The sequence below is a fragment of the Bos mutus genome, chromosome 3 (assembly GCF_027580195.1).
Source record: "Bos mutus isolate GX-2022 chromosome 3, NWIPB_WYAK_1.1, whole genome shotgun sequence".
In the NCBI taxonomy this organism is placed as follows: Eukaryota; Metazoa; Chordata; class Mammalia; order Artiodactyla; family Bovidae; genus Bos; species Bos mutus.
In genome coordinates, this window is record NC_091619.1 from 114,999,440 (window position 1) to 115,013,341 (window position 13,902).

At 44.7% G+C, this 13,902-nt stretch overlaps 1 protein-coding gene across 2 annotated transcripts in view; it reads left to right on the plus strand.

Annotated features, from left to right (window-relative positions):
- LRRFIP1 (LRR binding FLII interacting protein 1) overlaps positions 1 to 7,818 on the plus strand; it is a 160,185-nt gene extending 152,367 nt beyond the window's left edge. For both annotated transcript variants that reach the window (XM_070368594.1, XM_005906813.3), the window contains 5 exons: positions 273 to 322; positions 2,440 to 2,557; positions 3,611 to 3,690; positions 5,210 to 5,314; positions 6,958 to 7,818. In XM_070368594.1, coding sequence (XP_070224695.1) covers positions 273 to 322; positions 2,440 to 2,557; positions 3,611 to 3,690; positions 5,210 to 5,314; positions 6,958 to 7,068 — 464 coding nt within the window. In that variant the 3' untranslated portion in view covers positions 7,069 to 7,818. The remainder of the gene's footprint in view (positions 1 to 272; positions 323 to 2,439; positions 2,558 to 3,610; positions 3,691 to 5,209; positions 5,315 to 6,957) is intronic.
- Positions 7,819 to 13,902: the final 6,084 nt, after the last annotated feature.

A 13,902-nucleotide genomic window follows, 5' to 3' on the forward strand; every position in this document is an offset into this window, starting at 1 on the left:
GAGCTCTTGCATGCTAACCCAAAGTAGAAGATTAGCCTGCTTGCATGCAGCCGGATACTGCCCTACGAGACAAGCATGTGTGGGAGGTTGACGCGGCTCAGCCCTCCCTTGGCTGAATTCCTCCCATCCTGTCTGTGGCCTCATTCACTGTGGTACGTGCGTAATACCATCGTCAGTTTCACTAACCCCAGTGCTCATTCTGCGGTTTAGCCATCTGCCGAAAGACGCATTCACCGAGTCACCTAAACCTGTTGTCTTTCTGATTTCTTTAGATATTAGGTTGAAAAAGCTTGTTGACGAACGGGAATGCTTATTGGAACAGGTAACAATCTTTTTTATTACTTTTCAAGTTCTGGAATGGGAAACCTGAAACTGGGACCCTCCCCACTCCAGCTTCTTGCTTCATCAGGAAACCCCTAATGCATCATGCCTGAAGATATCATCAAGCCAACCAGTGTTCTTAATGTTTTTATCCAAGTGAGACATCAGAAGTCATACTGGACTTAGGATGTCCCAGAGATTCAAGGCCATGTTCTGAATTTGGCACACTCTACATGAATTGCTGCTTAAATAAAAGATTTGGGTAAAAGACCTTGAATAAACATTAAGAGGCAAGGGTGTTCCTGAGACATTCCAACACCCTTCCTCATCTGCCTGCCCATAAAGGTCAGTTTTGGGGCTTCCCTGGTGGTCCAGTCGTTAAGAATCCACCTTCCAATGCAAGGGGTGCACTATGAATCCTGGGTCGGGGAATTAAGGTCCCACATGCAAAAAAAAAAAATTTTTTTTTAAGTCGGTTTTGTAATCTCTCAGTGATCAGCACCCCTGTCCGGCAGATATTTCTTGCTTATAGCTGATCCAAGTTATTTTCACTGCTGTTTACCTACCTTGATCTCTTCTGCCTCAGGAAATCCGACACAGTTGTATGCTTTGGTCTTTTTCATAGTGGGATAGTGAAAGCTGCTCAGTCGTGTCCAACTCTTTGTGGCCCCATGGACTATACAGTCCATGGGATTCTCCAGGCCAGAATACTGGAGTGGGTAGCCTTCCTTTCTCCAGGGGATCTTCCCAACCCTGGGAAGACCTGGGTCAAGCCCAGGTCTCCCACATTCCAGACAGATTCTTTGTCAACTGAGCTACCAGGGAAACCCTTTTTCATATGCAAGGTAGTATTATTAAGAAATTATTCCACAATCACTTTCTTAGGAAACTCGATTCTCCTCATTTTCCCTCGTAAGCCTAATCAAAGGTATCTGCCTCACTTTTTTCAAGTTTTGAAGATTTCTCTCAAAATTGGGTAAACCACTAAATGTGGTGAGAGGATTCTCTTGAAGTGTCTGTGATCTTCTGTAAACCTGTGTCCATGGTAATTCTGTACTTGCGTTCCAAAGCAGTGTGCACCAATGGTCTGTATATCAATGTGGGTCTGTTCTGCTCCTGTCAATGGCAGTGGGGAGGACTTCCAACAAGTCCGCAGAGATTGGAGGCTAACAGGACCAGGGCTGGGAGACTCCCCATTGCACAACAGAAAATTCTACACACACACACACACACACAGCTGTTAATTGCAATCCCAACTGCTATGTGTGTGTCTGTCTCAGAGGGAAGAAAGCCATGTAGACACCAACCCCTTGCAGGTGGCAAACCTGCAACCTGATGGGGTTCTGCTGGGGACAGTGCTTCTGTGCCTGGAAGGCTCCTGGTGGCCTATCTGGCTTTTTAGTGAATAAAGCAAACATAATTGTGTACAGATTTATGAACTTGTAGATAAACACTTCGGCTTCCCCGGTGACTCAGCTGGTAAAGAATCTGCCTGGCAAAGCAGGAGATGCAGTTTCAATCCCTGGATCGGGAAGATCCCCTGGAGTAGAAAATGGCAATCTGCTCCAGTATTCTTGCCTGGGAAATCCCATGGACAGAGGAGCCTGGTGGGCTCCAGGCCAAAGTGTCACGAAGAGTCAGAGCATGACTGAGTGCATATGCATACATAGATAAACATTAAAACTATTTTATGGAAGAATCTCCTGAACTCAAGAGGAATTTCAGCCTTAGAGATAATTTTTCACCCAGAGTTACAAAATAATGCATGCCCGATACTGTAAATATAGTCTCATTTTCACCCATTATACTATTACTTTCAAAGAAGAGTGCTCACTGGCGGAAGGTTTTTCATTTGTTTATTATTTGGGTTTGTTCCTTGACAAATAAATCAGAAGAGAGACTCCCCATCTTCCCGGTGGGTGGTAACATTTTGCTGTATTTCTCTCCCGCTTCTTTATGTAACTCTTTACCTTAGAGAAATGCGAAGTGCTGGCAGGACAACATCAGATTGTACTTGTGGGGCGTGGGGTTTGACTTGACATGCTCCTTCCTTTCTGATAGGCTCTAGTCTCAATTAAAATAGAGAAATTAATGTACTTTTTTGGTGGATGTTTTCAGATTAAGAAACTCAAGGGGCAGCTGGAAGAGAGACAGAAGAATATCAGATTAGACACTCTGCACCCGGAAGACAGTGTCTTACAAAATGGGACGGACGTGCACGCGACGGATCTACAGAGTAAATGTCAATCCTCGTGTAGAAGGAATCCCTTAGCCGTGTGTGGCTTTTATTGTACTAGTGCAGGCAGAGAAAACTATCATGGCAAGGAGTGGCCAGTGTTCCCCACGTTCTCCCAGGAGCCCTTGAGTACAGAAGCAGAAAGCTGTTTCTTCGTGGGCTAGGACAAGGATGGGCAGTGGGCAGGACAAGCATGTTTCTGTCTGAGCCTAGGAAACAGAACAGGTACCCCAGAATGAGCACCAGGGTACCACCAGATGAAACCACATTTGCTATGCTGGACACAGTCTTTGGATCTGCTGACTGTATGGGGAAGTCAGAAGGTATTTTTCTGTGCCAGTAAACTGAGTAGGAAATGGCAATCTGCTCCAGTATTCTTGCCTGGGAAATCCCATGGACAGAGGAGCCTGGCGGGCTACGGTCCAAAGTGTTGCAAAGAGTCGGACGTGACTGAGCACGCACGCTCCCACAGATAAACACTAAAACTATTTATGGAAAAATCTCCTGAACTCAAGAGGAATTTCAACCTTAGAGATAATTTTTCACCCAGAGTTACAAAATAATGCATGTCTGATACTGTAAATATATCAGTGAAGAGCTGACTCTTTGGAAAAGACCATAGTGCCGGGAAAGATTGAGGGCAGGAGGAAAAGGTGTGACAGGATGAGATGGTTGGATAGCATCACCGACTCAAAAAACACGAGCTTGAGCAAACTCCAGGAGACAGTGAAGGACAGGGAAGAATGGAGGGCTGCAGTCCATGAGGTCGCAAAGTCAGACACGACTTAGCGGCTGAACAACAGCAACAACAAAATGAGAAAGAGGCTTAAAGGGATAAAAGCGTGCCCAGTCTCTCTGCCTACTCCCGTTCCCCCCATTTCTTTGTCTTCTTTGCTCTAGGGTGCTCTCCCTGCGGGGTGAGAGCGCCTCCTGAGTTGTGGGACCACAGGCAAGAAGATTACATGGTTAAGGGCTTGGTTCCCAGTAACTATTGTTTTAACATTTTAAAAGCCCCGAGAGCTTAACAAATTTTCCTTCTCTTTCAACCTTTAGGGGATGCCAACAGACAGATCAGCGACCTCAAATTTAAACTTGCAAAATCTGAGCAAGAGATAACTGCATTAGAACAAAATGTACGTGCGCACTTTTAAGCCATCATGGGCAGCCCAGCCGATGATTTAACTGAAGTTTTTTATTTGCTAGAAAGAACTCACCCTTCAAAGGCTGAGGACAGAAAGAGGCAGAGAATTTTAGAACCAAAAAAGGTCCAAAGGAGGATAAACAAGGCAGCAAGTCTCTCCAAGCATTTCCCGCAAGGAGAGGACATAGGGAGGAAAGGCCACTGCTAGGATCTGGGCTGTTAGCGGGCCTTCCCTGTGGCTCCCACTGTAAAAAGTTGGCCTGCCGTGTGGGAGACCCCAGTTCCATCCCTGGGTCGGGAAGATCCCCTGGAGAAGGGAATGGCAACCCACTCCAGTAGTCTTGCCTGGAGAATCCCACAGATGGAGGAGCCTCGTGGGCTACAGCCCATGGGGTCACAGAGTCGGACACTTATAATCGATGCCAATCCTTTACAGGGCTTCCCTGGTAACTCAGAGGTAAAGAATCCACCTGCCAATGCAGGAGATGTGGATTTAATCCCAGGGTCACGACAATCCTCTGGAGAAGGAACTGGCAACCCACTCCTGTATTCTTGCCTGACAAATCCCATGGTCAGAGAAGCCTGGTGGGCTACAGTCCACAGGGTTGCAAGAGTCAGGCATTACTTAGTGACTAAACAACAACAATCCTTTATAAACAAGATTAGTTGAAGAAAGTACCTAATGTGGCTGGGGAGTTTTCTTGAAAGTTCTTTAAACAAACAAAAAAATGGTTAATCACCAAACACTTGATGCAGGTGTCTCCCTCTTGCCTGGGTTTTCCCTCTTTCCCTCCCAGCCCGGGGCTCGCTCTGATCTCCTGATTTGGGGCACTCATACTTCTAGCATGCTGGGCCCTGGGACAGACTGTGTCCTAACAGAGGGGAGAAATAAAAACAGGTCCTCTTGCCCCCTCCATCATGGGTATATGTGGCTGGAACTTCTGAGAAATTTTGTAGAAACGAAAATGAGAAGCCCACCTCCAAAGCAATGTGTGTTTGGAAGCATGCCTTTGAGGGCAGCAGAATCTATCTCCAGCCCCAGATGCCACCCAAAGCCGCCTCCTGTACCCCCCCCCGCCCCCGGCACCCCGAGTCCCTTGTCTCTCTCCTACCTTCCTGCTTCCTCACCCCACCACCTCTGGAAGAGATCGGATGGGAGCTGAGGTCCTGAGGGAGCCGTTGCTTTGCCAGGCTGTTCTGCAGGATCGACCCTCATCAGAGAGGATGGTGTCCCAGGGTCAGCACGGTGGGAACCACACTTGGGACAAGGGTCAGAGAGGAAATGAGTCCCTGATAGGTGCCAGTACTGGGTTGCTCGTAAGTGTGAACAAACAGCTGGCGTGGCTAGAACCTATGGGACAGCTCCACATCCTAGATCATCATTCTTGCTGCAGTGTCTTCTCTCCTTTTATTACTTTACACCCTCGGATCACAAATATAAGCAAGCAGTCGGGGAGAGAAAACAGGCCTATCAATTTATACACGTGATTTTTTTTTTCCTTTCCTTCCAGGTCATAAGGTTAGAAAGTCAAGTATCACGTTATAAACAGGCTGCTGAAAATGCTGAAAAAATAGAAGATGAACTTAAGGCTGAAAAACGGAAACTCCAAAGAGAGGTAAATTTTCTAGGCTATTTCTAGGAAAAGAATGGGTAATGATATTCCGGTTGGGAGAGCAGGGTGAGGATCTGCTGCCCGGAAGTCTGCCGCTACACCATTCATTGTTGGTCTTCCAGGCCACTCTGAGGAGCCTTGCTCACATCGTAAAGGAGGGGTTCCCCTAAAAAACCTGTCATTCTGTTTTTTGCTCACGCGTGTGCTTAGTCGTTCCCACTTTTTTGCGACCCCATGGACTATAGCCCACCAGGCTCCTCTGCCCATGTGATTTCCCCTGCAAGAATACTGGAGTGGGTTGCCATTTCCTTCTCTAGGGAATCTTCCCAACCCAGGGATCAAGCCCATGTCCCCTGCATTGCAGGTGGATTCTTTGTCACTGAGCCACTGAGGAAGATCAGGATTTTTTGGCTTTTTTTTCCACTCTAGCTGCTCTGCTGTTCTCTTTCCTTTGATTTTCTACATCTCACACGAATACATGTGGGTTTACTGCTATTTATTCTGCTTGACATGTGTTGTGTTTCTTTGATCTGTGACGTCTCTTTTCTAAATAAATGTTGGAAAATTTTCAACCACGATCTCCTTAAGTGACTCCTCTTCCCGAGAGTCCACCTTCCCCCTGGGACTCTGATCAGAGGATACCAGACCTGTTCATGGACCCTCTGGTATTTCTCTGCCCATTTGTCATTTCCATTTCCTGTCTCCTTACTTCCCAATGTTGCAAAATGTACAGTTTTTAGAGATCTTCCAGTTCGCCTCCTTCTGTGTTCTGAAATAGACTCATTCCTGATAGTTCCTTTGTTGATCATAGCCTCATTTCGTGAAAGATTTCGTATGCAGCTGTTCTGTTTCCCACACTGATGACCAAAGCATGTTCAGTCTGTTTCTGTTGTTTTGCTTCTGTTGACAAATGGTTCGTCCCATCCTGTCTTTGGTGTCTCATGAGGTTATGCTTGATTTAAATGTATAGGAATACTCCAGGCTTGCCTTGGGGGAATTTCCACTGAGGGGCTTGCTTCTGCGTCTGCTGGTGAAAGCCAGGGCATGGGAGTTTCACTTGTCTCAGAACCCCACCCAGCCACCTGGAGGGTTTTGGATCAGAACCAGAACCACAGACTCTATTCGGACGATGCATGTCTCCACAGTCACAGGGCTGTGAACCCCCACCTTGGGGCACCCCCACTCTGCATGCTCCTGCTGGTCCAGGCGGCTCCCTACTGATGTGTCTTCTGCTGTGTCTCCCAGGCTCTGTGGCCCTGGCTCCCCGGGTACCATCCTGGCCTCAGGCATTCTTGCTTTGGTTTCTGGCTGCAGAACCCAGAAACCCAGCTGCACAGGGCTGTGGGGAGCGCCTCTTCCGGCTGGGCTGGCTCAGCTCTTGATTGTGTGTTTGTTGGCCTCACCTTCTGTGAGACCACCAGGATCCCCAAGACTGTGCCACGTCTGGGTCTAGTTCCCAAGGGAGGGTCCCTAGTTACTCATGAAGCTAGAATCTCATGCCTTGTGTTACTTTTTAAATTAAGAAATATACATATACACACCTGGAGGTATGTGTGTATTTTCAGGATCTTGATGGGTCTGGGTCATCATTGTGATTTTCAGTGGGGTTAGAATCAAAGCTTGCTGACTTTCACCTTTGTTTTCAGCTTCGCTCTGCACTGGACAAAACAGAAGAGCTCGAGGTGAGCAACGGCCACTTAGTGAAGCGTCTGGAGAAGATGAAAGCCAACAGGAGCGTCCTCTTGTCCCAGCAGTGAAGGACAGTTCTGAACAGGACACGGATGGGTGGGTGGAGAGCACGGGTTCATAGGCTGGTCTGTGGCTGCCCAGGAGCGCTGCTTCTCCCCCTGCTTCTCAGAGGACACCCCGGGGAGCACCCTGCTTTTGCCTGGAGCCCTGGCAGCCATGAGACGCCTCTGTCTGCAGATTGAGACCCAGTCCAGGGCAGCCGCTCTGCACCAGCAGGCTATTTAGTAAGCACACTGGGCCATGGAGCTCTGTTTCTGACAGTGCGGTGGCCTCTTCACCCCGTTTAAAATGGTGTTTGGAGTAAAGACAAATGTGGGACTCGAGTTCTCTTTCCATGTGTCTTGCTGAACATTAAGGGGAAATGTTTCAGTGTTGGGACTTGCTTTCGTGGCAGAATCTGCAATTTGAGCGACTTCAGTAGTATCTCTTAGTCTATGCTTTTCATACACAAAACACTGTGGAACCACAAGCCATTACCAAGCAAAACTCTTTCACTAGAAACAAGTGGATGGTCTAGAAGTAAAAGTGACCTTAAGCAGACTCTTTCCAGGCAACAATGAAGCTTTTCTAAGGGGTTTTTGCATCAGTTCAATCAGAAGAATACTTTTTTCCAGGGTAATTAGGCAACAGCTTCACTGAAAAACAACAGCTTTTCATTCGCATTATTGAATCCTTATATTTGGGAAACTGAAGTTGTTAACTTCTTTTAAAAAATGTACTATTAGAAAAATTAAAAATTGAAATGTTGAAAGACTTCAGCAATGTGGTTTTTATTTTTCCCACTGAGAAAGAAGATCTTTAACTATTTTATACTAATTTTTCTGTATACTTTGGGATACTTTTTCATTTTCTCAGCATTATCAAATCAACCCATATTTCTTTCCCTCTTTAATAAAGAAGGTGTATTCACAGTGAATAGGAATAGAACACAGTAAGAATCAACACTCTTAGAATAAAAAGTAAACTGAAGAAGTTACAGACCAGAGTAGACACAATTCTAATATCTTCAAGGACAAAAGTAGAAGTCATTTCGATACTTGCTAATTTGGGGTTATTCTTTGTATATGTTGGATTTTAGATAATGCTGGTTTAGCAGGCCAGCTTTCAGGGTATTAGCAAGTGCAAACCAAGATAATATCATCTGTATGTATCCCTAGTGTTGACAGCTGGAGAGTGCTGAGGTAGGAGACATGAGTTGTGTGTATATAATTAAGAAAGCATTCCCAACAGGGTGCTAGAGGTCTGGGGTACACAAGGCTGCATTTCACTGGGTAAGAGGAATTTGGTCTCCTTGTGCTGAGAATATTTTACAGTGCTATCTGCATAAAATATTCAAATAAACACATTGAGGTATTATAGGAGAACGTAGAAAAAAATCATTTGAGCAGAATCAATCTGTTGACACCAAGCAGATGTGTTAATGTGTAGTAACAGAAATGACCCCCACGCCTGAGGTGCACACTACAACACAATGGTAAGATCTTGCCTGATGAAACAGGGAAAGTGAAATGCAGTCAAGACAGGAAGTCAAAGAGGAAGGCCAAGGAGTTCCATTTAGGCCTTGTCAATTTTGAGAAGCTAAAGAAACATAAAAACAGCTGTGTGATGGAGGAGTGAGTACTTCCTGACCACTCTGTTTAAAATTGCCAGCCTTCAACAATCCCTATTCCCTTTCCTGACTCATTTTTCTCAACTTACTGTCTAAGAAACAAGAGATCTTGTTTTATTTACCATCTCTCATTGGGCTTCCCTTGTGGCTCAGCTAGTAAAGAATCCGCCTGCAATACAGGAGACCTGGGTTTGATCCCTGGGTCGGGAAGATCCCCTGGAGAAGGGAAAGGCTACCCACTCCAGTATTCTGGCCTGGAGAATTCCATGGACTGATAGTCCACAGAATCACAAAGAGTTGGACACGACTGAGCAACTTTCACCCCCCACTGGAATGTAAGCTCCAGGATGCCAGGGAACTGTGTGGAACTCAGGAAAGAGACCTGGGTGAAGGTATAGATTTAGGAGTCATCAGCAGAGAGGGGATTTTTCAAATCTTGGGACTAGACTTGCCTAGCTGTTATGTTCAGTTGCTAAGTCATATCCAACTCCTTGCAACCCCATGGACTGCAGCACTCCAGACTTCCCTATCCTTCACTATCTCCTGGAGTTTGCTCAAACTTGTAGACTGAGTTGATGATACTATCCAACCATCTCATCCTCTCTTACCCCTTCTCCTCTTGCCCTCAATCTGTCCCAGCATCAGGATCTTTTCCAATGAGTCGACTCTTCAAATCAGGTGACCAAAGTATTGGAGCTTCAACTTCAGTATCAGTCCTTCCAATGAATATTCAAGGTTGATTTCCTTTACGACTGACTGGTTTGATCTCCTTGCAGTCCAAGGGACTCTCAAGAGTCTTCTCCAGCACCACAATCCGATAGCATCAATTCTTTGGCGCTCAGCCTTCTTTATGGACATGCCTCAGGAAAGAGTGTAAATAATTAGAGGGCACAGGAAAAGCCAAGAACAATCTGATGGGCGTTGAGGAGCATTTACTTGTGAATGTCATTGGGAGTTCTTAGAGAAATGCACGAGGTGCAGTTTCCCAAACTGTTTGATCATGGAACCCTGCTTTTTTCAGAACCTTCTGAGACAAGGACTCTGCGAAGCACAATTTAGAAAGTACTGCTGTAGCTACAAGACCAGGCACAAGCATATGAATTCCTTGTCTGAGTCCTCTGCTCCAAGCCTGCATCCAGAAGCAGCCCAGTATCCCTTTCCATGATGTTCTTCAATATCTTGACCCTGCACAGTCCAGAGTGCAAGATTCCATTCTTTTATCTTTACAGAAGGCCTTTCAAGTTGCAAATTTGGGTGTCTGAGGCTCATTTCTGCTTGAGGGGACTACCCTAGACCATCTCCAGGTGTTCTTCAACTGTGGTCACCACATTACGAGCCCATCAGCAAAACCATAGCTTAATTCATCAAACCACTCACTCCTCACCATCTTATTCATCAGAATCTTCTTGTTCCACTATTTTTCTTTCTTTCAGAGTCCTATGCTTAGTCACTTCATTGTGTCCAATTCTCTGTGGCACCACGGACTATATCCTGCCAGCCTCCTCTGAACATGGGGTTTTCCAGGCAAGATTACTGGAGTGGGTTGCCATTCCCTACTCCAGGGGATCTTCCCAATCCAGGGATCAACTCTCGTCTCACTGGCAGGCAGATTCTTTACCACTAGCACCATCTAGGAAGCCTAAGGGCCAGTTATCCAAATTTATGAAGATAATTTTCCCCACTTTTAAAAGGAGATTAACAAGACTGTTTCTAATCATAAATGAAAATAATATTCTCATTATGTTACTAACTTTGATCACAACCTTCATAATGCTTTTGACTATTCATTACAGTGCTTATGAGAACAGGGGGCAGAACAGAGAATACAATTTCATGCCTACTACGTGCTACAGTTCAATCTTATTTATCAGTATAGATGGAAAACTGTAAGTAAAATTTTAAAGTCAGATTCTACAACATGCTGCTGCGTCATTTCAGTCATGTCCGACTCTGTGCGACCCCATAGACGGCAGCCCACCAGGCTCCCCCGTCCCTGGGATTCTCCAGGCAAGAACACTGAAGTGGGTTGCCATTTCCTTCTCCACTGCATGAAAGTGAAAAGTGAAAGTGAAGTCGCTCAGTCGTGTCCGACTCTAGCGACCCCATGGACTGCAGCCTACCAGGCTCCTCCGTCCATGGGATTTTCTAGGCAAAATTACTGGAGTGGGGTGCCATTGCCTTCTCCAATTCTACAACATAGTAAAAGACTATTCAACAAACAGGGTTTGTAGATGGCTTAATATTAGAAAAGCTAATACTTTTCTAACATTACACAGATTTCCCTGGTGACTCAGTTGGTAAAGAATCTGCCTTAAATGTGGGAAACCTGGGTTCGATCCCTGGGTTAGGAAGATTCCTTGGAGAAGGGAACGGCTACCCACTCCAGTATTATGGCCTGGAGAATCCCATGGACTGTATAGTCGATGGGGTCATAAAGAGTTGGACATGACTGAGTGACTTTCACTTTCACTTTAATAATTAGAAAAGCTAATACTAGATCAATTAGGAAAAAACATTTGATCTCTCGTTAGATCCTATGAAGATTTCTAATGACAAAATTCTTAGACTGAAGAATAGGATAATTCCTCAGCATCATTAAAAATACTATTTCAAACAGTTAACATCACATTCTATAGTAAAACCACAAATAGAAGCATTTTCATTTAACAGAAAACAAAGATGCTTAGTCAGCAATGTTTAGGCAATACAGTAAAACATGAAGCACTAATAAGGTATATATGTTGGAAAAGAGGTAAAATATTATTTGTCCTCAGTTGCAAAACTATAGAATTTAATGAGTAGTTGTTGTTCAATCACCCAGTCATGTCCAACTCTTTGGGGCCCCATGGACTGCAGCACACCAGGCCTCCCTGTCCTTCACCATCTCCTGGAGTTTGCTCAAATTCATGTCCATTGAGTCAGTGATGCCATCCAACCATCTTATCTCATCCTCTGTCATCCCCTTCTCCTCCTGCCTTCAATCTTTCCCAGCATCAGGGTCTTTTCAAATGAGTCAGTTCTTCGAATCAGGTGGCCAAAGTATTGGAACTTCAGCTTCAGCATCAGTCCTTCCAATGAATATTCAGGGTTGATTTCCTTTAGGATTGATTGGTTGGATCTCCTTGCAGTCCAAGGGACTCTCAAGAGTCTTCTCCAACACCACAGTTCAAAAGCATCAATTCTTTGGTGCTCAGCTTTCTTTATGGTCCAACTCTCACATCCATATGTGACTACTGGGAAAACCATAGCTTTGACTAGACAGACCTTTGTCACCAAAGTAATGTCTCTGCTTTTTAATATGCTATCTACATTTGTCATAGTTTTTTGTTCAAAGAGCAAGCATGTTTTAATTTCATGGCTGCAGTCACCATTTGCAGTGATTTTGGAGCCCAAGAAAATTAAGTTCCTTAAAATATTAAGATATGCATGCACAGAAATCAATAGCTTTCCTATATATCAACATGGACTAGTGAGATTTAGATAATTTCATTGGGGATCTCATTCATAATGGTGAAAAGTAACTCTCCCCACAACAAAACAGTAATAACCTTAAAAATATAATGACCTATATTAAGGAAATCTGTGTGTGTGTGTGCTCTGCTGCTAAGTCGCTTCAGTTGTGTCTGACTCTGTTCGACCCCATAGACGGCAGCCTACCAGGATCCCCCATCCCTGGGATTCTCCAGGCAAGAATACTGGAGTGGGTTGCCATTTCCTTCTCCAATACATGAAAGTGAAAATGAAAGTGAAGTCGCTCAGTCGTGACTGACTCGTAGCAATCCCATGGACTGCAGCCTACCAGGCTCCTCCATCTATGGGATTTTCCAAGCAAGAGTACTGGAGTGGGGTGCCATTGCCTTCTCCGGTGTGTGTGCTCAGTCGTGTCCAACTCTTTTCAACCCCAAAGACTGTAGCCTGCTAGGCTCCTCTGTCCATTAAATTTTCCAGAGCAAGAATACTGGAGTGGGTTGCCATTTCCTACTCCAGGGGATCTTCCAACCCAGAGACTGAATTCTTGTCTCCTGCATCTCCTGTATTGGCAGGAGGATTCTTTGCCACTGCACCACCTGGGAAGTCCAAGGAAATCTATACATTCTCCTCAGAAATGTAAGACATGAAAAACTACAAACATGTACAGTAAAAATAAATATCATAAAAAAGTAACTTTCTCCTAAATTTATAGATTTAATATGTTTGTTAGGAAAATCACCTTGAGTTTTTGGGAGGTACACTCACAAAATTATTCTAATTGTCATCTGTCATACTGCAAACCTAGATAATTTTGATAAAAGACAGTTTGGGGCAGTGAGTAGCCTCTGCCAGGTGTTATGGATACAAAAGTGAAATGACAGACAGGTCCCTGGACAGCCAGCCTAACTCACAAGGGCACACACTGTTTTTCTCTGCCATATTTTCCCACTGCATTTCCTGAGAATTTCCAGAGTGTGGCTTCCATGCCATTAAAGGAGCTCTACAAATTGGCCCCACTCTTGTGCGTCTCAGTCTATTCCACACATTTCAGCTCCCAGTGACTTCTCTCTGGTATCAGCTGGACTATATAGTCCTTCAGAGGAATTGCCTTAAGTTTGTACTCCTTGGCCTGCCAGATACACAGTGAGACCTCAGCAGGTGTTTGTGGAATAAGAAAAAAAAAATGTTAGCAGCTCCTGAATACAGAGATAAATATGCGTAAGGACAGGAAAGTCCACATGGGAAAAGATTCCAATTATAACTTTCTATGTAGCACTCCTGAGAAACAATCAAAGGGAGGCTCTGGGAGAAGCAGGATTACAAGGAATTTCTATTCTCTTCTTTATATTTTTATGCATTAAATTCATGCGACTTCAATAAGTTTAACTGTTTCAGTTATAAGAAATGAAATGTTAAAGTAATCAAATCATAAAGGACAAATAAAAGCTATTGTGCAAATACCATTATTCTGTACTTGGAGAAGGAAATGGCAACCCACTCCAGTGTTCTTGCCTGGAGAATCCCAGGGACGGGGGAGCCTGGTGGGCTGCCGTCTACGGGGTCGCACAGAGTCGGACACGACTGAAGCGACTTAGCAGCAGTGGCAGCAGTACTTGGAATGGGGTAAAATCACATTAAATCACAAATGTATTGACAAATTTCATTAAAATGTAACACTTCACATCAAAATTATGGAAGCCCCAAATCGATTATATAAGAATTGCCTGACAGGAAAGGCAGTGCTGCAGGCTACACACACAGA